The sequence below is a fragment of the Zalophus californianus genome, chromosome 8 (genome assembly GCF_009762305.2).
Source record: "Zalophus californianus isolate mZalCal1 chromosome 8, mZalCal1.pri.v2, whole genome shotgun sequence".
In the NCBI taxonomy this organism is placed as follows: domain Eukaryota; kingdom Metazoa; phylum Chordata; class Mammalia; order Carnivora; family Otariidae; genus Zalophus; species Zalophus californianus.
The window spans coordinates 52310522-52330819 of record NC_045602.1 but is presented as its reverse complement, the minus strand read 5'-3'; the positions used below and the strand labels follow the sequence as shown (position 1 = coordinate 52330819).

Sequence of the window (20298 nt, the reverse complement as noted above, 5' to 3'; positions counted from 1 at the left end):
AAACATAGATAAATGTTATGCACGGGAGAGTTAACACAAATCCTCCTAGAGAAATTGATAGGTTGTGTAGGCAAAATATAAATGAGGATATAGAATATCTGAAAAATTAAAATCACAAGCCTAATCTAATAAATATGCCTGTGGAACATTTGTAAAAAGTGAGCAGACACTACTAGGCCACAAAGAAAATCTGAGTAAATTCCCAAAAAGTAAGACATATTAATATTGTCTCCTTTTTTTGCATAAGCTAGGAAAACCCTAAAACAAAGACTAGAATACATAAAAAGAAAATTAGCCCATCCCCATATATTTATATTGATATAGATGCAAAATGCCAAGGAATAAACTGTCAGGAAATCAAATTCAGTAACATATGTAAATCTAAAAAAACAAAAAACAAAACTATAAAGGTATTAGAAGAAATACAGCAAAATGTGATCTCAATCCTGTGATAGAGGACAGAGTTCCTAAGGTTGATAAAAAGCTAAGAAGCCATAAAAGAAAAGGCCAAAAGAAAAGCCAAAAGGAAAATGTGAATACAAACGAATTAAAGTCCTGTTCAGCCAAAGAAGTCATAACAGATAGATTTCCATTTCTTGTCCCAGTGGAATAACTGGACCAGGCCTTTTGTTGTCAGCAATTGGAAAACTGGACAAAATTCATGAAACATTTGGCATTGGACAACTATAATCCGAGTTCCTGGCTGAGGAAGCAGACAGCATGAGTTCACCTGCTCCCTGGGATTCTTCCTGGAGGCTCCTTCCAGACCCCAGTGCAGGGAGGAGGGTCCCATGCAGGGCATGACAGTTTCACTAAGCATGGAGAGAGGAAGATGGGAGTTGGGGGGAGACTGAATGTGCTAGGATTTGGGGAGGAGCATGAAGGAGAGGGAGAGGAAAAGCTCCAGAAATCTTCATTGGGTTCCCTGTGCATGCTCGTGTAACTCCATGAGGCAGGGCAAAGAAATTCTCATTCTAAATTGAGCTGGCAGAGAGCCCCAGTCCCTGGAAGGGAGGATGGGGCCACAAGAAGAGGTCAAAGCCAGAGATATGGCATCAAAAGTTAACAGTTGGGAAATGAGATGAGGCTAGCCACAGGACAGGAAGAAGTCTGGGGAGTGGTTTAAAGGCCTGGCCAAATCCAGCTCCAGCTCCATCTGCAACAAAGGAACTGCAGCGAATACCTGGGATCACTATCACTTCTTGGGAATGTGTACCACCTATATGATGTCCCTGTAGTTTGTGTTAAACCTCTACTGTTTTCCAGTGAACTAACTAAACATTCATAGCTATAAAGCCCTTAAACAAAGATATGTTTGTTTCGGGACAGAAGGGACATTGAGGAAGGAGAAGCAGTTCAGGGAGAGAAGAGTATGATGGCCATCACAGAGACAAGCACAAAGCTTTCATGCACTCAGTATTTATTGAGGACCTGATGTCTCACAGGCCCATGCAGGTTGCTGAGGGGGAAACAGAGGCACAGCAAGCCTTTGGCCTGGAGGAGCTCTTGATCCCACTGGGTTACATGAGATAAACAAGTCTGAAGGGTGAAATGAAAAGACAGAGCAGGAAACACAAAAGGCCAAATGGAAAGCCCCAGAGAACAAGTTGGGTTCAGAGGTTCACAAGGCGTCAGGTGGGGAGGGTCCAGAGCGAGCAGCAACGGCGACCCCTCAGATCTGGCCTGTCTCAGGCCACATGTTGGCTGATGGGCTTCTTACAGACCCAGTGATAGGGGGTGTCACAGCGCATGTCATTCCACTTCTGCTCAATATGGACACAGTCTTCTCTCTGCCCGTCCCCATGCTTCCAGTTGTCTGGCTGATTCCTGCCCCAAAACCTGGAAACAAGAGGACTTTATGCTGCCAGACGAAGAAAGTGTCCCTTCCCCCCACTATGGCATAAGGAGCTGAAGTGACATAGGTCTCTCATCTCCTGGTGTCCCTGGATGGGGACAGAGCTGGGCCCAAGGGTGCCCTAAGGGTGGCTCTGCAGAGGTTGTCTCTAGTTACTGAGGATCAAGGGATAGGAAGGGTGTCTGAAGCTGTAAGCCTCCACCCCAGAATTCACATTTAGATACCTTCTGATGAAGGCAGGGCCTACAAAGCGTATAGGGTAGGCAAAAAACAGGGGCACCTAGGTGGCTTAGATGGTTAAACATCTGCTTTCGGCTCAGATTGTGATCTCCAGGTCCCAGGATCCAGCCCTGCATCAGGCTCCATGCTTAGTGGGGAGCCTGCTTCTCCCTCTCCCTCTTCTTCTGCCCCCCCCAAATGAATAAATAAAATCTTTAAAAAAAAAAAAGGGTAGGAGGGTGCCTGGGTGGCTCAATTGGTTAAGTGACTGCCTTCGGCTCAGGTCATGACCCTGGAGTGCCAGGATCAAGTCCCATATCAGGCTCCCTGCTCAGTGGGGAGTCTGCTTCTCCCTCTGACCCTCTTCCCTCTCGTGCTCTCTGTCTCTCATTCTCTCTCTCTCAAATAAATAAATAAAATCTTAAAAAAAAGGATAGGGAAAAAACAAAACAAAGAACAGCAACAACAGTGAAAACACAGGAATACCCACTCATAGGCTACCTGCCAGCCCTAGGACCTATCCTGTTCTGATGCCCCTCTGTGGAGAGGTCCACACAAGGACCACAACTATACCAGTGTGTATACACACACCCACACACATCATACACATCATATATACACACATATCACACATACATCACATACACAGTCATACGTCTACTCTATATACGCACATCACACATACACATCATATACATATATCACACACACACAACACTAGCACTTACCGGGCAGGAATACACACACAAGACAAGGACGAAGAGTCTCTAGCCAGGCCTGTCCCAGAGTGTGCCTGGGACAGTACCAGACAGTGCTGGACTCACGCTCTGCTCTGGGCAACATTGAATGGCGTCCCGTCCACCCAGTGCCAGGAGCCCTCCTCACTCCTGTCTGTGAGGCCAATCCAGTGGTAAGAGGTACTCGTGAACCTTACCAGAAACGCCTGTAGAGAAAACGCAGTGTTGTTTGACCCTGTGTGAGGAGCTGGTTCTCCCAGCCATGTGGAAAAGGAGGCTAGGCTGTCCTCTCTCTGGTCCTGGGGCATGAAGCCCACTCCTCTGCCCCTCCCTGCACCTTCCATGGTTTGTCCAGGATTGAGGCCAGGACCCAGGTCCCCTCAGAGAAAGCCCAACTTCTCCCAGGTTGACTTGATGAGTGTGGGTTCACTGAGACAAAGACCGACCTGGCCATAGATTATTAAAGAGATGTATTTCATAAAAAAAAAAAAAAAATAGCATGTCCTTTGACAGACGTACAAGAACAGTCTCAGGAGAACCACAAAGGATGGGCAGTTCCATAAGTTGAAATGGACCAAACCCATGATGGTCCTTTGACAATAACCCTAGTAAACTCTGGTAAGGACCTTCAGCGGATGGGCCACCAGGCTCTATATTGCCTTTGGTGGTCCTCAAACTTCTGTGTCTGGCTTTCCCAAGAAGCCTGGGTCTCCTGCTCGTGGGCCTTCTACAACCACTGGATTCACTGACGTTAAAATCAGGATTGACCACTAGAGCAGAAGCTAAACGGAAAATGAGGGGTTGGGGAGGGAAGTTATATTCCCAACACTTTAAAGGCAGTCGCCCACTGCTGCCTGCCTTTGCCCTTCTTCACTGCTGACAGCTGTGGGCCTCGGGGTGCCTCCCTCGGTCATGGAGGACATCAAGGTTTGCTGTCAGTGATTCTACCAGAGCAAGATGCTCATGGGAACTCAATCAACATTCGTTCCCTGACTGACCTAAGAGACCACAGGCCTCTGCCCTGCCCGCTGCAAGAGGAGGAAGGCGGAAGGGCCAAAGTCCCTCATCCCACACCAAGCCCATCAACACCAACCACCCCAAGCCTGCAACTCTGACCTGCTCCTCCTCAGAAGTCACCGAGGCCAGGTGCGCTCCCTGGGACACACAGAACTGCTCAGCCTCGTGCCAAGACTTCTTGACGTGAGAAAAGTAATACAAGCTCTTGCCGTAGACACTCCAGCCTTGCAGGATCAGTTGAAGAAGTTGATCTGGAGCAAAAGTTGGGGACGAGAGAGAACGAGGGGCTGGTTGCAGATGCCCAAGAGCTGCCCTTCCTGAACTCTCTTGGGACTGGCCACCGAGGGTCACAAGCCCACATAATGCCTGATGCCCAGTGCTCCGGGGGGGGCAGGGCCTGGGAGGCTGCACCCCCAGCCTGATAGCCAGTACACTAGGAAGTGGCTCAGGACACCTGGCTGCATCCCCCCAGGGATCCTCGGATAGCTTTGCTACCCAGACAACACTTTCTTTCCAGACTCCGGCTTTCTGGCTCCATGACCCTCTCTTGCCACTCACTGCCACCACCGGACAGTCTGCTGCACCTCAGTTCCCTCCATCTCCCCGGGAGACTTTGCAGCCATCCACAGCACCACTCACTTCCTTCCCTCCATCTCCTTCCATGTCACCTGCCCACACCCAGGACTGTCCTCGGGACCTGCTCTACCCGACCTTCCCATTTCAAGCTCTGAAAACTCATTCCACCAGCACAAGCCTCTTGTGCTCTCAGCTCTCATCCTTCCCCACTATCACACCCTGCTTTTTAACACCATCTGCATCATGGCTGTTTGATCTGGTGCCACAACAGACTCGCTTATTCATTCATTTATTCTTTTGTTCAACATCCATGGTTCAATGATTTTTAACTTCTGTGAATGAGGGACTATTATACAAAGATCAGTAAGACACGATTCATGCCCTCAAGGAGCTTACAGTCTAGCAAACGAGACAGATGTGTAAAAAAGGTGTTGAAGATGCATTCATGGAAGACCATGCGCATGTTAGAACAGAGCCATAAAAGAGGGTATAGTCTATGTCACCTGGGCTACACATGGCACTCAGAAAGGACACCCCGGTGAGATGTCACTTGAGCTAAGTCTTAAAAGACTGAGGAAGAGTTTGCCTGGTGGTCAGTGCCAAGGAGAGCATCCCAGGCAGGGGGGAAAAGTAGACACAAAAAGTGTGAAGGTGAGAAACAGCATGGCATGGCTTGACCTGCTCACGTGCTTGGAATGGTCAGTGCATAAGGGAGGGGAGACGAACTTGGACAGCTTCACCGGCACTATATTGTCCATCTCGTGTGAAGGAGTTTGGGTTTTTTTTTCCCTGTGAGCACTGGGAAGCCCTGAAGCATTTTAAGAAAGATAGTAGTATGCTCAGATTTGCACTATGCTAATACCAACTTGGTGACAGTGTGGAGACTGAACAAGAAGAAGGCAATCCTAACCAGGCCAGAGACACCAATTAGAATATAACTGCAAATGTCTCAGTAATGACGCTGAGTGTGTAAACCAGCGGTTTTGCATCAGCATCAGCGTCACCTTGGAATTAAGTAGCAAGGCAAATTCTCAAACCCACCCCAGACTGGCTGAATCTGAAATTGTTTCTTAACATTGGGTGTCTTAACAAACCATCCAGGTGATCCTGATGCGTTCCAAAGCCGAAGAACCCGTAGTCTAAACTGAGAGGATTGGCAAACTGCAACCTTCAAGCAACCTCTTTTTATACATAAAGTTTTATTGGAACACAACTATACCCTTTAGTTTACATCCATCTTTGGCTGCTTTATTGCTACAGCAGCAGAGATGCTGCGACAGAGGCTGTTCAGCCAGAAGCCCAAAGTATCTACTATTTGGCCCTTTAAGAAAACGTTAAGCTAATGGTTCTCAGTCCTGCCTGCCCACTAGAATGACCTAGGGAGCTTTTGAAAAAATTCTAATGCCCACACTACATCCCAGACCCTCCTCCCCGCCAAAAGTCAGAGTTCTGGAGGTGGGTCCCAGTCATCAGTATATGTAAAGCTCCCTGGGTGAGCTCAATGTGGCCCATAGTAGAGAAACACGGGTCTCTGCTAAAGCAGTAGGTGGACATAGGAGGGCATTAGGAGGATAGCAGGGGGCACTGGAGAGGCATTAAGAGGGGCAGACGTCCAGGTTTCTGACAGACCAGGAGTCTTTTTTTTTTTTTTTAAGATTTTATCTATTTATTTTGAGAGAGAGAACAGGAGCAGAGGGGAGGGGCAGAGGGAGAGGGAGAAGCAGACTCTCCGCTGAGCCAGGAGCCTGAGGCAGGACCCTGAGACCATGACCTGAGCCAAAGGCAAACGCTTAACCGACTGAGCCACCCAGGTGCCCAAGACGGGGAGTCTCTTCAGCAGCTGCTCAAACCGCCCCCTCTCGCACCCTTAGCAAGTGACCTCCTACTCTACCTAGGAAGAGACACCACTAAAGATGAGTTCCCTCAGTTTCCTGTTCCCACATCTGCAAACCTAGGTGAACACCTACCACCCCACCTCTCCCTCCCAGCCTCAGAAGTTCAAGTACTTACGGTCCCAACCCTTCAAGGTCAATCCCTCAGCTACTCATTTCATTCTGTCTCTCTGTCTCTCTCTCCTCCCACTGCCTCCCTCTTTGCTGGTTCCTTTCTCCCACCCTCAGATCAAGCCTATCCTCTTAATCTAGAAAAACCCTCTTAAGGAAGTTTACCAAAATGCTCACAGTGGGCTCATATAGAAAATGTAGAGGGGCGCCTGGGTGGCTCAGTCGGTTAAGTGCCCAACTCTTGGTTTTGGTTCAGGTCATGATCTCAGGGTGGTGAGATGGAGCACCTCGTCAGGCTCAGGGCAGTCTGCTTGGGATTCTCTCTCCCTGTCCCTCTGCCCCTCCCCCAGCTCATGCTCTCTTTCTTTCCCTCTCTCTCTCAAATAAATAAATAAATCTTTTTTAAAGTGTAGAAATATTCATGGAAATACAAGCAGTTGTTTTCTCATCATTTCTTTCTCAACATCTGCACATTGTCTATAATCAATACTGAGGTTTTATAATGCAAAAATCAACGATATATGTTTTTTAATCCCTCCCCCTGCCATGCCATCCCCCTACCTCAGCCTCAGCGCTCTCCTCCGTTCCTCAGCCAAGGTCCTTGAATGGCTCTTGAACCTGATCTCTCATTCACACCCTGCTGAGGGTGGTCTGGCCTCCAGGCCACAGCGCTACTCTCCACAGAAACTTCATTCCCAATGACTTGTAAATTGCCCAGACCCAGTGGGTGCTTATTGGTTACTTAATGTAACCTCTCAGGCATTCATCAGAACTAACCATTTCCTTCTTGAAATTCCCTCCTTCCTTGACTTCCCCAACTGCCTATCTCCTGGTTCTCCTTCTGCCTCTAAGACTGCCTTCTCTAGTAGTCTTCTTCAAAGAAGAAGACTCTTTCCCTTCTTTCCACCTGAAGGTTCACTTCCTGTTTCTGCCCTCAGCTTTCTTCCCATAAAGCATTTTATCTCATGCAAGCCCTGCCCCCACTCCCACTGCCACAACCAGAACCAATGTGTCCAGGGCTCCCACAGCTGTGTTTGCAGCCAGGGCCTGTCCCCTACGCTCCCGATGGCCTACAGATGACAGCTACTTGAATACCCGCAAAGCATCTCAGGCTCAGCAGGTCCAAACCTGGCTGCTTTTCTCCCTTCTTTTTTTCCCTCTCGGTTCAGAGACCCATCTGGTCAGCCTTCTTGAAGCCCTCCAATAGACCCTCAGCTCCTGAAGGATAAAACCCAAACTCAGAGGCCTTCCACATCCTTCTGGTGTCTCTCCAGGTCTGCCTAGCTTCCTGGCATAGTGATTTTCAAAGTGCAATCATCAACCCATTCGTGGGAAGTATCAAGGTGTTATTTTTTTTTAAATAGATTATAAAATACCAGAGTGCATCCGTGTGGTAAAACTTATGCTTTTGAAGCGTGTGTGTGTGTATGTGTGTGAGTGAGTGTGTGTGTGATACATAATTATACTGCATCGCAATATAAAATGAATTTCAGGCTTACATTCAAAACAGCTTGAAAGCCACCGTTCTGGCCCCTGCCGGCTAGCCTCTCAGCCTGCACCTCATCGCCTGCCCTCCTGGTCACAGTCCAGTCCAACAGAACTGTCTGAAGTGTCCTGAACCTCATGGTTTCACATCCTCATGCCTGTGAACCTGCCGTCATCTTAGCCTACTTGTTTAGCAAACACCTACTAGTCCTCCAGACGCAGTTCAAGGGCTCCCTTCTCCACAGTGCATCTTTGATCCTTTTTCCTCCAAAAGGTTTCTCCCCCACTCAGAAGATCCCTTTTCTATACCAGAGGCCATCGACCTGGGAAGGTCCCTTCTCTTTGCTACCCTCCACCCCAATTCCCAGACCTGACTCTCACATAATACCTCTTACGCCTCTCTGCATGCCTTCTACACATCGTTCATCTCTCAAGTGTTGTTTTGTCACTCTGGCCAGAGGACGAGCCACTTGAGAGCAGGGATGGCTGCCTTATGCCACCTCCACCACTGCCTAGGCACATCGAGCCTATTTGGGTGGCTTCAGCCCTTCTCCAGCTCCCACCCTCCTTCCCAGGGAATTGTTTATGCATGTTGATGTAAGCAAAAGGCAGGGGTGCCTGGGTGGCTCAGTTGGTTAAGCGTCTGCCTTCAGCTCAGGTCATGATTCCAGGGTCCTGGGATTGAGTCCTGCATTGGGCTCCCTGCTCAGCGGGGAGTCTGCTTCTCTCTCTGCCGGCCGCTGGCCCTGCTTGTGCTCTCTCTCCCTCTCTCTCTCTCTGTGTGTCAAATAAATAAGTAAAATCTTTTTTAAAAAGTTTTGAAGTAAGCAAAAGGCTTAAGGGACAGAAGATTCTACCCACCCAAGAGACCATACCTCCCCGGCCAAGCTCTCCCATCCCACTTACTTTGGGTCCTCTGTAGCTGCTCCTGGGAAGCAAGGGCCCCATGGACCGTCTCCAGGCAACTCTGCTCCTCCTGGATTTTCGTAGTTAGCGTTTTGGTGTTCTCTAAATCTGCTTTTAACCTCTGGATCTCAGCACTGGCCTTCTGCAGATTGCTCTCTTGCATCTGGATCTTAGAACCTAAGGCTGCAGCAGTTTTCATCCCTTGTTTTAGGGTCTGTATCTCTCTGCTGGCATTTTTCAAATAACCACTTAATACCTGAGTCTTGGAATCTAAGGCATTGACATTTTCGAGCTCTGTTTTTAATAATCGGATCTGAGCATCTGTCTGCTTCAGACTGTTGCTTATGACTTGGGTCTGGGCAGTGACAGTTTCCAAATCTCTTTTTAACAAGTGAATCTCATCACCAGCCCTTTTGAAATGACCTCTTAAAAACTCGATCTCAGAGCTGGTGTTGTCTAAACTGCCTCTTAGAAAAGTCTGCGTCTGGGAGTTTAAAGCATTGGCGTTTTGCAGGCTTCCCTTGACCCTCTGGATCTCAGCATTGGCTCCTTCCAAACTGCTTCTTAAAACCTGATTCTGGGCCCGTAAGTCATTGACACCAGCCAGTTGGCCTCTCAAAACTTGGATCTGAGCATTAGCATTCTTTAGACTACTGTTTGCCCACTGGGCCTGGGCATTTGCCATTTTCAGCCCTGCCTTCAATATCGCAATTTCAGCGTTGGCGTTTCCTAAGCCTTCACTCAGCATGTGGAGACCGATGCTGGAGTTTTCTAAACTGCTTTTTAAGAAACTGTGGGTCTGGGAATTTAAAGCATTTGCCTTTTCCAGATCTCCTTTTAGCTTCCGGATATCCGCACTGGCCCCCTCCATGGACCTCCTTAAGATCTGGGTCTGGAAACTCAAGGTATTGGCATCCTTTAGAACGTCTTTTACCGTCTGGATGTCAGCACTGGCGTTTTCCAGATGACCGCTGAGCACCTGGATCTGAGAACTGACATTGTCCACTCTGCAAGCCAACATCTGGACCTCTGTGCTCCAGGTGCTAGAATTCTCCACATGGTTTTTAAACATCTGGATAGTCTCTTGCAACCCTGCCACCCCGCCAGAGTGGTAGGGATCTGGAGGGAGGAAATCGAGAAGGCAGCCACAGAGGCCCATTACATAGGGAAGCATTCATTATATGGACCAACCATAGTGTCCTTGCATTTCCTAAGGGTCATGTCTAGGACACAGCCCTGAGCGCTCCTCAAGCAGCCTTCTGCTCACTGCAGCCACCCAGACCCTGGGGATGGGCCACCTGAGACGGTGAGCCAAAAGATAAAATAAAGGTGGACTTAGCCATCCCCCATGAACTGAGGGACAGAAGGACTGAAATACTTGCCAACTATAAACTAGCTACCACTAAGAGTCATGCTGGTCAGGCTTGGATTATTTTGCCATTGTAACTGAACTTGAAGCTAACTGATTATAACATTGAGAGATGCTGAAGTTTAACTCCACTTACATTTTACCATTAAACGGGTCATTTTGGGGGCACCTGGGTGGCTCAGTCATTAAGCATCTGCCTTAAGCTTGGGTCGTGGTCCCGGGGTCTTGGGATCTAGTCCCACATCAGGCTCCCTGCTCAGCAGGAAACCTGCTTCTCCCTCTCCCACTCCCCCTGCTTGTGTTCCCTCTCTCGCTGTCTCTCTCTCTCTCTCTCTCGCTGTCAAACAAATAATCTTAAAAAAATAAACAAATAAATAAACAGGTCATTATGAAAAAGAAACTAGGTATGAATAAAGCCCATGTTTAGTCTTCCACTCTATTTGTACATTAAGCACGAGGCCTCTTGATTGACTTCCTAAAATGGTGTGGACCGCAAACAGTTTTCTGATCACAAATTCCAGAAACTAAACAAAATAGGTACCTGTAGAGGCAAGCCCTCTGTTCAATCCACACACAGGGCTATGGTGGAGACCCTATCACACCCTGCAGGTGATATGGACCCTGGAGTGGAAAGGGCCTTTTGAAGGGCTGGCATACCCAGTGTTACATAGAGCAAGAGTCCCCACAGAACAGTTTGAGGATATGGGAGACCTGAGTGAAAGCCCTGGTCATTGCGGTCATTCAGGGAACTCGTAGCCCCTTTTATCTGCATAATCATTCCCACCAACCCCACCTGCAGCTGCCTCTGGTCCTACCAGTACCCTTTGCTCACCTCACAAGCTAAGACCTTATCTCAGATATTCATGGTCTAAGACTCTCAATGCCAGCTCTCTGGGAGAAGAACCCAAGTAGGCAGGGACCCTTTCTGGAAGATTCCTGCCCTATTCCTCATGCCCTACCTAGGTAAATGTATGAGGTCTCAGCCACTATGCTGCGGTAAGGACAGGTGGGGCCAGGTGGCCCTTGAAGGTATGAGAAGTCCAGTCAAATATTCTGCCTTGTAAAGACAGACAAATACATCAATGGGACAGAACAGAGAATCTAGAAATAGACCCACGTATATATGGACGATTGATTTTCAACAAAGACACAAAAGTAATTCATGATAATGATAATTATGATAATCTTTTCAACAAGCGGTAGTGCAACAATTGTATATCCCATGCTAAATAAAAATTAACTTCATACTTCATACCATTATATAAAACTTAACTCAAAATTAATCATAGACCTGAATGTAAAACCAAAAAGTGCAAAATTTCCAGGAGGAAACATAGGTAAATGTCTTTGTGACCTTGGGGTAGGTTTCCAATATGAAACCAACAGTATAATCCATAAAAGAAAAAAAATGATAAATCAGACTTTATTAAGATTTAAATCTTGTTAGGAGAAAGAAAAGACAAGCCATTAACTGAGAGAAAATATTTGCAAATTACATGCTGATAAAGGAGCAAAAAAGAGTACATACCATAGGATCCTTTTCACATAAAATTCTAGAAAAAGCCAACTAGTCTATATTACTGCAAGTGGACAGGCTGTTGCCTGGGGATGAAGAGCCAGGGGAGAGGGAAGGATGTCAAAGGGCACAAGTAAACTGTGGGGGGGGGGATGAATATGCTCATTATCTTGATTGTGGTGGTGGTTTCATGCGGATCCACATAAGTCAAAACTTACCAGAGTGCATGCTTTAAATATTGCACCTTATTATGTGTCAATTACACGTTAATGAAACTGTGTTTTGTTTTGTTTTTTTTTTAAAGATTGTGTCTTCTTGTGAGAAAATTGGAACCCATTCAGGGGCATAGGAGGCATCAAAGGAGAGGCTCCTCCTAGGGTCTGCGCATCTGAATGCCCCAGCTCTCCCACTCCACCCCCACCGCCCTGTGGCTACTCACTGTGGGGTTCCACACCTAACTGTCTGGTTGTGTTGTCTCTGGGAATCATGGCTGGAAACTCTTGGAAGGAGGCATAGGGCTCCAGCGGAGGTCTCGGCTTCTGGAGAACTGAGACACCCATTCCTGGGTCAGCACACTCTCTCTGCACGAAGACTGGCAGAACAGGCTACCCCACCCTCGGTCAGGGACCCAGAAGGAGGGAGATGGCACCCCTTGGACTTTCCCCCATGGGCCTCAACTCTTGGGAAGACACCCCCCCACCTTGGACGGGGACCTTGGTTGAGTTTCAGGTAAGATCTGGTTCAGGCCTGGGGCCAGAGGGTAGGCAACTAGCCCCTGTGGGACCTTTATGCAGGAAGAGAGAGAGAGGCAGTGGAGTTCGGGTCACCTAGGAGCTTACCCACAACAAAGAGAGCCACCAGAAAGGAGACGAGCGTCACAGCCATAACTGCCATGCTGGTCTGAACAAGCCTTGGCCTCCTGGGGGCTGCAGGATCCCCTGCTGTAGAGTCCAGCCCTGCAAGGGACAAGCCAGTGGACAGGAGGACAGTGTGCTGTGCGGGCTGGACAGGGTCAGCCCTCGGGCTCAGTCTCCTGCACTGATGGGGATGAGAACACAGGCCATGCTTATCATGGAGATGGGAAATAAAGCACTAGGAAGTGTTCACCAGAGCTAATTGGGGTTATGGTAGCAAGTCAAAGGCAAAGAGAAGACCACAGAACCCAGAGGAGGTGCACAGGGCACAGATCCCAGCACGGAGAAGGGCAACAAACATGTAGTTTGCATGGAAGAAGAAAGGAGGGAGACAGGAAGGGACAGAGCAGGAACCTGACCTCTGAGTCCCAAGGCCAGGCTTCCTCATGAACCCTGAACAGAGCAGGACTCACAGCCCTTTGGGACAGCTGCGTCTCCCACAAACTGACGTAGGTCAGTGCTGAAGTCTTCCTCTGCTGGGGTCAGAAAGCCCTGCATGGGTGCCCTACAAAGAGCTATGCCTATTGAGTCTGGGGGTGTGATTAGGGATAAATAGTGTACAGGGAAATCCATTCTAAGGTGGAGAAACACCAGCCTAGAGCCCCTGAGTCCTTGTGGGGCCAACCCAACGTGCAGAGATGGGACTCAAAACCAGGTCCCTCCGAATTCAAAGTTCACCTTTTCCTTGCCAGGTTGCCATCTCCAAGAGAAAGGGTCTGGGAGGTTTCATGCAGAGGCTGGGGTGTGCACCAGGCTCTCTGTCCTCACCTGACCCACCTTCCCAGCCCTTGCCTATTTATTCTGGAGGCTGAGACAGAGAAGAGCCAAGCTCTGGCCTGCCAGGGAGGGGCTGACAAAAATGGCAAGGGCGGGGGGACAAGCAAGCCAGTCCCTGAGGAGGATGGGCTGACGCCTCAGTTTTCTCACCTCGGGGGTCCAGGAAGACCCTCTGGTTGTCTGTGTAGAAGTGGACCCTGTCACCATTCATCTCTTCCTTTACCGTCACCCGTTCCCCGCTGCTCTCTGCCATGGGCCCCTCACAGGCTGTGCAGTGCACCAGTAGCAGTGGGAAGTAAAGCTGAGATACTCCGGATTTATATGGCCCTGAGTAGGAACTCCCTCCCCTGCTGATTCTGCAGAAGCGCCCCAGCAGCGTCCTCTCCTCCCAGGCTCCCAGGTGCCCGTCTGCCCTATCCTCTCCTCTCCTTGCCAGCATCAGCACTGGCCCTCCCCTCAAGCCCCTCACCCCACTCTCCACTCTCCAGCATAGTCCCCAAAACTAGCCTCTGCGCCCGCCCGAGTCACAAATACTTTTTCACGGCCACTCAGGAGGGGGTGGGGGTCCATCTCAGCTTTCCAGAAAAACATCCTTGTGACCTGGGGTTGACTCTTAAATCTAGCCCCAGACCCTCTCAAGTAACAGGAGGTCTTTGTTTTTGGTCTTTGTCCCCAGTTCCTTGGAATTTCCTAAGTGATAGGACTATCTTCTTTTATTCACAATACCTGAGTTTATGCTAATGAGGTGACTCAGGGTAGGCCCCTAGATAGTTTCAGGATGGGAGCCAAACCCAGAAAAACCAAACTCCCACCTGTCCAACCCCACCCCCCATCCAGGACTTCCAGGTAGGAGAGGGGGCCTGGAGATGGGATTACAAAAGATTCAAGGAGTTTCCTGCTTGGTGAATATATCCGCCTGCCTGGAGAGGGTCACGTCCCAACTGCATAGGAACAGAGGTTCCTCTGCTCTGGACTCTTCTGGACCTCGCCCTACGTACCTCTTCCTCTGGCTGTTCATTTGTATCCTTTACCATAAACTGTAGTAGTAAGCACAGTGTTTTCCTGGGTTCTGTGAGTCATTTTCAAAGCTGAGGAGGGTCATGGGAGCCCCCCGATTTGCAGTTGGCTGTGCAGAAGTGTGGGTTGCCTGGAAAGCCCATTTGCTGGTGGCATCTGGAGTGGGGGCAATCTTGTGGAATTGAATCCTTAACCTGTGGGGTCTCTGCTAACTCCAAAAGTCATTGTGAAAATTGACTTGAAGTGTGGAATACCCACTTGATCTCAGAGAATTGGCTGGTGTCAGAAAACAGCAAATAGGACCCAACTTGATCCAATCTTGCACCTCTAGCTGATTGCCTCCATGCTCCCTTGAGTTGATCCGGTTTGAGACTAAGTAAAAAGAAACTGATGGATACGCCAATGTGCTGCTTAGCAGTGAGATCCTGTAACTTCCCTGCTTCAGGGGGTTCCTGCTGCTTGTGGGCCTGGACTTAGAAGACAGGGAAGTGAGGCATCTAGGTGGAGCCGCATGAGCCCCAAGTCCCCAGCCCCCAAGGGGATTAATAGATGAGCAGAATCAATACTCCCACTGGCTGGTCAGTTCATGAGCAGAATCAATTCTCCCTAAGTCAGTTCAAAGGTTAATGGCGGATTCTCGTTCCTTCGTTCCCCAGTACTTCAGATGGTTATAATCTTATTAAAACGGATCACATTTTCTTTAACTCATAAAGTCTAATTACCTATTTGTCCCCTCTCTCACCAGCGACCCGGTGACAATATGTCAGTTACTACCTTGCAAATGGCTTGTACCATCCTTCTTCCTATTTTCACTCTCAGTTTCTACATTCTGTTCCCACAGCTTTTCCCAGATCCTGGGGTCAGCCTCCCACAGGCTTTCCGAGTGCTAAGAAGCCTGCAGCCCAACTGAAATGGTGGAGACGCTGTCCCGCGAGTGCCTTGCCCCGAGGAGGGGTCGGGAGAGCCGCTTCTGCCCAAGAAGAGCTTGTGTCACAGAGGCCACTGTCAACTCAGCCAGCAGCTAGCTGAGTGCACAGCGGATGTACAGGGTGAGGGAGAGGGTGCTTGTCTATGCGCAGTTCATGATGCCATGGCAGTGTGTGTGTGTGTGTGTGTGTGTGTAGAGGGCAGATGCAGCATCTGTTGGCCTATTTCCTCCTATCCATTGCAATCTGACCTGAGAGTAAAGGACACAGGAGGAATTTTAAGGCACCCATTTCTGGAGCAGTCAACTGCTCTCCCTGAGACCCCAGGAGTGTCTAGCAAAACCCTTCACCTCTGTGTGAAAGGAGAGTTGCTTGAGGTCCCTCCCCAGAGGCCCAGAAGAGCAAGAGCCCGCTTTGGTTTCCATTTCCCCACACTCAGGAAGGGCCCAGGCCAGGCCCACTCAGAAGTTGGTTCTTCCTGGGGCCTGAGAAGCTGAGGGAGCCTCAAAAGCAGAACTGGAAGTGTAGAGTCTGGCCAAGATAGGGCATAGTCCTGCAATTGTGGTGGCCTCAGGCATGACCGGCAGGACTCCCAGTCCTGCCCCCTCTTCTCTGTCTCCATTCGCCTCCCACCCCAGGCTCTCAGCTCTTACTTCTCCTATAAGAACACCATCTGCCAGCAGGAAACACCAGGAGGTTGCTACATCCTTACTGAGAGGTTTTTCTGTTCTCTGGCCAGAATAAATCAAATGGACATTTTATACATTAATACCAGAACCATTCATCCGCTGGGACCTCTTACACATTGGTTTTTCCTGACCTACTGAAGGGCACAGGCCACACTCTCAGAGGTACAGTCGCCTAGCTGCAGAAGCTTTTCTTTCTTTCTTTTTTATTATTTATTTGAGAGAGAGAGTGAGCAAGAGAGAGCATATGCCAGGGGAGAGGCAAAGGGAGAGGGAGAAGTAGACTCCCCACTGAGCAGGGAGCCTGATGCGGGGCTCGATCCCAGGACCCTGGGATCATGACCTGAGCTTCAGGCAGATGCTTAACCGACTGAGCCACCGAAGCGCCCACTGAAGAAGCTTTTCAGTTACCCATATCAACCCTTAATGACACAGGATGGCCAGCTGTCTTCCAGGGAGTAGCTAGATCAGGTAGTTTTGATGGAAAGGGGAGACCTGCAGCCTGCAAGCTGGGACCCTCAGCAGCTGAGAGCTGACAGTCTCCCGTCTTCTGGCATCTCTGCTGATCTTTGTCTTGAGAATAACCCTTCCCTCCTGCTCAGCCTGTCCAGTAGGGTGGAGGCTAAGCCCAGACCCAATTCCCAGGCCCAGGAACGAGCTTGTGGATCGATCAACATAACCCATCTCTCCGATCTCCATTATTGCTTTAGGGATGAGCATGTCACCCAATGCTGGATTTTTGTTGGAACTGTTGGAAAAGGGACTTCATTCCTCTGAAGCTGCAAAACCATGAGGTTGTAGGCAAGGAGCTACCCAGAATGCTGCTGGGGAGAGTCTGCCTGGCCCTGATGCTAAGCCAAGGCAGCCAAAGAGTAAGGCTGGAGGGAGGCAACTTCAGGGCATGATGTGAGCACCCAGCTGCACAAAGTGTCCTAAATTGCGTCCCACAGCAAATCCAACAACAGTGACAACAATTTTTCCCATCACAGGTCCTGGTGCCCCATCTCACCCGGCTTTAATTCGGTTAATCTTCTAACTGTTATCCCTGCCTCTAGTCTTGCCCCCCTCAAGTCTTGTCACCATATTGCAGGCATAATGATCTTTAAAACAAAAAATCAGGTATCCACATACACATTACCTAGCTCTCTCAGCCAAAAAGATGCAATCACATCCGGGCTGCAGTGACCACACACGGCACCCAGATTTTGGTTTCTAATATCATTATTCAAAAAAAATGAAACCAGGGCTCTTTGGAGAAATGGCTGATTCTAAGACCAGGGCAGGAAATATACAAAATGAATCTGGAGTATAAAAAAAAAAAAAAAAGATGAAGGAATGTTAAGAAAAAAAAGACACAGGAGCCACCTAAAAGAGCTCCTACTGGCCAAAACTGGAACAATTTGAGCAAGAAAATAAATGAAGTTGTATTGGACTATAATCCAAAGTATAAAACCCATGAATCCATACTGATAAAATAAATGTTTGAATAAATAAACACATAGATAAATCTCCCACAGAGAAAAATCCCAAATAATTTGTGTAGATACTCCATCTTCAAGAAAGTAGGGCATAACTCCGCACTCCTTAAGGGTGGGCTGCAGCCAGTGATTGTTACCGTCTAAATGTCCGTGTCCCCCTCCACATTTGTATGTTGAAATACTAACCCCCAATCTGATGGTATTAGGAAGTGGGGCCTTCGGGAGGGATTAGATGGTGAGGGATTAGGGATTAGGGTGGAGTCCTCATAAATGGGATTAGTGCCCTCATGATAGAGGCCCCAGGGAACTTGTTCGCCCCTTCTCCCATGTGGAAGGGCATAACAAGACACAAGAAGTCTGTGACTGGGGGAAGGCCCTCCCTCAACCATGCAGAAAGGCAGGTACCCATGAAGCGACCTCACTGGAGAAGTGAGCCCTGTATGTGGGGGTAAGTGAGTCAAGATCACGAGATCCTGACACATGAGGCACAGACTCCCAATAACAAGTATATCCTCACTGACTCAGGCTCTTTCTGTTTGGAAAAATGACAATGGGGTGGAGGGGTGGGACAAGCCTTGTCATAGCATCCACATGCACAGGACCCCGGAGGGTCAGGTGGGCTAGGCCGGATCTAAGGTGGCACCAGGAAGCTCTGCAGCCAGAGTCCTTGGGCCTTCACTCGCTGCCCTCCCCTGGGCACATCAGCTCCTCTCTCCTCTGCACCATTCTCTTTTCCCTGCCAGATTCGCTCCCATGTGCTCTGCCTTTCTGCCTTGGAGCTTCCGCTTAGCCCTCATTTTTGCAGGTGCCCCGTGATGGCCCTAGCAGCACTTCTCTAAATCAGGGTCTTCCAGCTGGACTTCCCTATTAGCTGCCTCATCCCCTGGGTATTGCTACCCCAAATTCCTTCCCAGAGAAGTGGTCAGATGATCCTGCTCACCTCTTCACACCAGGACCAGCCTCGTTCTGCTCACCGCCTGTTCATCCCAGTGGTGAGTGACGCAGTCAATTCAAGCTACTATAACAAGAATTCTACAAACTAGGAGGCTTACACAAGCGAAACCTACTTCTCACCATTCTGGAAGCTGGGCAGTCCAAGATCAGGGTGCCGGCAGATCCAGTTCCTGCTGAGAGCCCTCCTCCTGGTTCGCAGACTGCCATCTTACCGTAAACCCGCCTGGCAGAGAGAGAAAAGCAAGCTGTCCTGCCTGTTTTCATAAGGGCACGAAACCCTCGGTGAGGGCTCCACCCTCCTGACCTAATTCCCTCCTTAAGGCCCCACTTCTAACACCATCATGTTGGAGGTTAGAGTTTCAACCTCTGAATTTTGAAGGGACATAACCATTCAGTCCATAGCAGTGAGGGAAGGATCTCCTGCCCTAAATAGTGGAAGCTGACCAAACAGATGGCATCTAACACTGAACGGAGGAGACGGACGATCATTTCTTAGTCCTATACCCACAGTCTGGAGGAGGACACCACATAGGATATAGGTGTCCTCAACCCCCATGGGGGTTATACCCGTGGGCGAGTGAACCAGAAAGGACTGTGGAATGCAGGCACTGTAGTAACAAGAAGATACAGTGGCGCTGATTCCTTCAGGAGGACGTGATTGGCTTGTTGGAATAGCTTCCTGGGTTGGCGGGCAGGGGGGTTCGTGGAACCCAGTAGGTTGAAAGTTGGGTGGAGTGCAGCTGGTCCAGTGGACAGAGGAACTAGCAAGGAAGGGTGACCATCTAATGAGAACAGGCTCGAAGATTCACAGCAGCACATGAAATTGTAGACCTTACAATACAAGTTTCTGAATCAGCTGTCCCAGTGACAAGTGCCACCTCGGGAGGAAGGCAGAGTGTGGAGCAGGGCCACACACGCTACTCAACGTGGCAGCCCAGACATCAGGACTAACATGGCAAGTGGGAGAGTGACATGGAGAGCAGCATGATACTTGGAAACCCAAAGGGATAGCTTCCTAGAAGCAGCTTGTATTTAATTTCTGTATCTGCCCGTGCGATGACCAGAGAGCCAACACTGGGAAAAAATAAAATTCTCCCCTAATTTGCTGCTTGGAATTATGAGTAGGCACAAAATATTTCTTAGTGAAAATGTAGAATTCCCTCTTGCCTGCAGTAGCCACACTGGCTTGCCCGTCTTCTCTGCCCTGACGCGCCCATGCCCTCAGACCTCAGCAGGCTCTGGAACTGGCCTGCAAGTACTCCTGCACGGACACGGTCACTGCCTGCCCATCCCTTATCCATTGCCATCATTAAAAAATCCCATTTGTCCCATGTTTCTTCAAGCTTACTCTTAATGCCTCTGCCCTAAGCCTGACCCCCTTGCACCCAGAACACCACCTGCTGGTCACAGTCATTAAAGGAAGATGTCCTAACCCCAGGACCCTACTGAGGGCCCTAATTAGGACCTAAGGAGAGGAGGGTGCTCTGCTGACCCCACCCCTGCACTCACACCACATCCTCCCTGCTCCCTCTCTGCTCTCCTCCTGGAAGGCACAGCCCCTGCCCTGAATCCCTGCCTCGGCCACCGGATCAGGGTTTGGACCTGATACCCATGAGCGGGGTCTTCGTGAAGAGTGGGAAATGTTGCCAAGTCTCCCCCTCAGGAGTAAAGCCAGGCAACAGAAGATTGTCCAGTGAACATCGGAGAGGAAAGACCACCAAGAGGGGTGTGACATTGCAGAGCTCACTCTCCTTTATTTCAATAAAAGCCAGGGGTAAGTACGCTTATATTTTGTGGCATTTCCAGGGCTGGGTCTTCTCTACCCCTTGTCATTTTTGAACCCCCAACTGGGATACCCCAGAA

General features: G+C 49.2%; 1 protein-coding gene across 2 annotated transcripts; it reads right to left on the bottom strand.

The window, feature by feature from the left end:
- Window positions 1–1412: 1412 nt before the first annotated feature.
- CLEC4F (C-type lectin domain family 4 member F) lies at window positions 1413–13674 on the bottom strand. 2 transcript variants are annotated; one of them, XM_027622618.2, is made up of 7 exons: window positions 13525–13674; window positions 12523–12639; window positions 12123–12230; window positions 8799–9917; window positions 3928–4079; window positions 2899–3017; window positions 1413–1839 (listed from the first exon to the last, which is right to left on the bottom strand). In XM_027622618.2, exons 1-7 carry the CDS (start codon window positions 13625–13627, stop codon window positions 1689–1691), a joined length of 1869 nt encoding a protein of 622 aa, XP_027478419.1. In that variant the 5' UTR covers window positions 13628–13674; the 3' UTR covers window positions 1413–1688. The 2 variants fall into 2 exon arrangements, with proteins under 2 accessions (XP_027478419.1, XP_027478420.1); XM_027622619.2 differs by having other exon boundaries at window positions 12138–12230.
- Between the last annotated feature and the right edge of the window lie 6624 nt (window positions 13675–20298).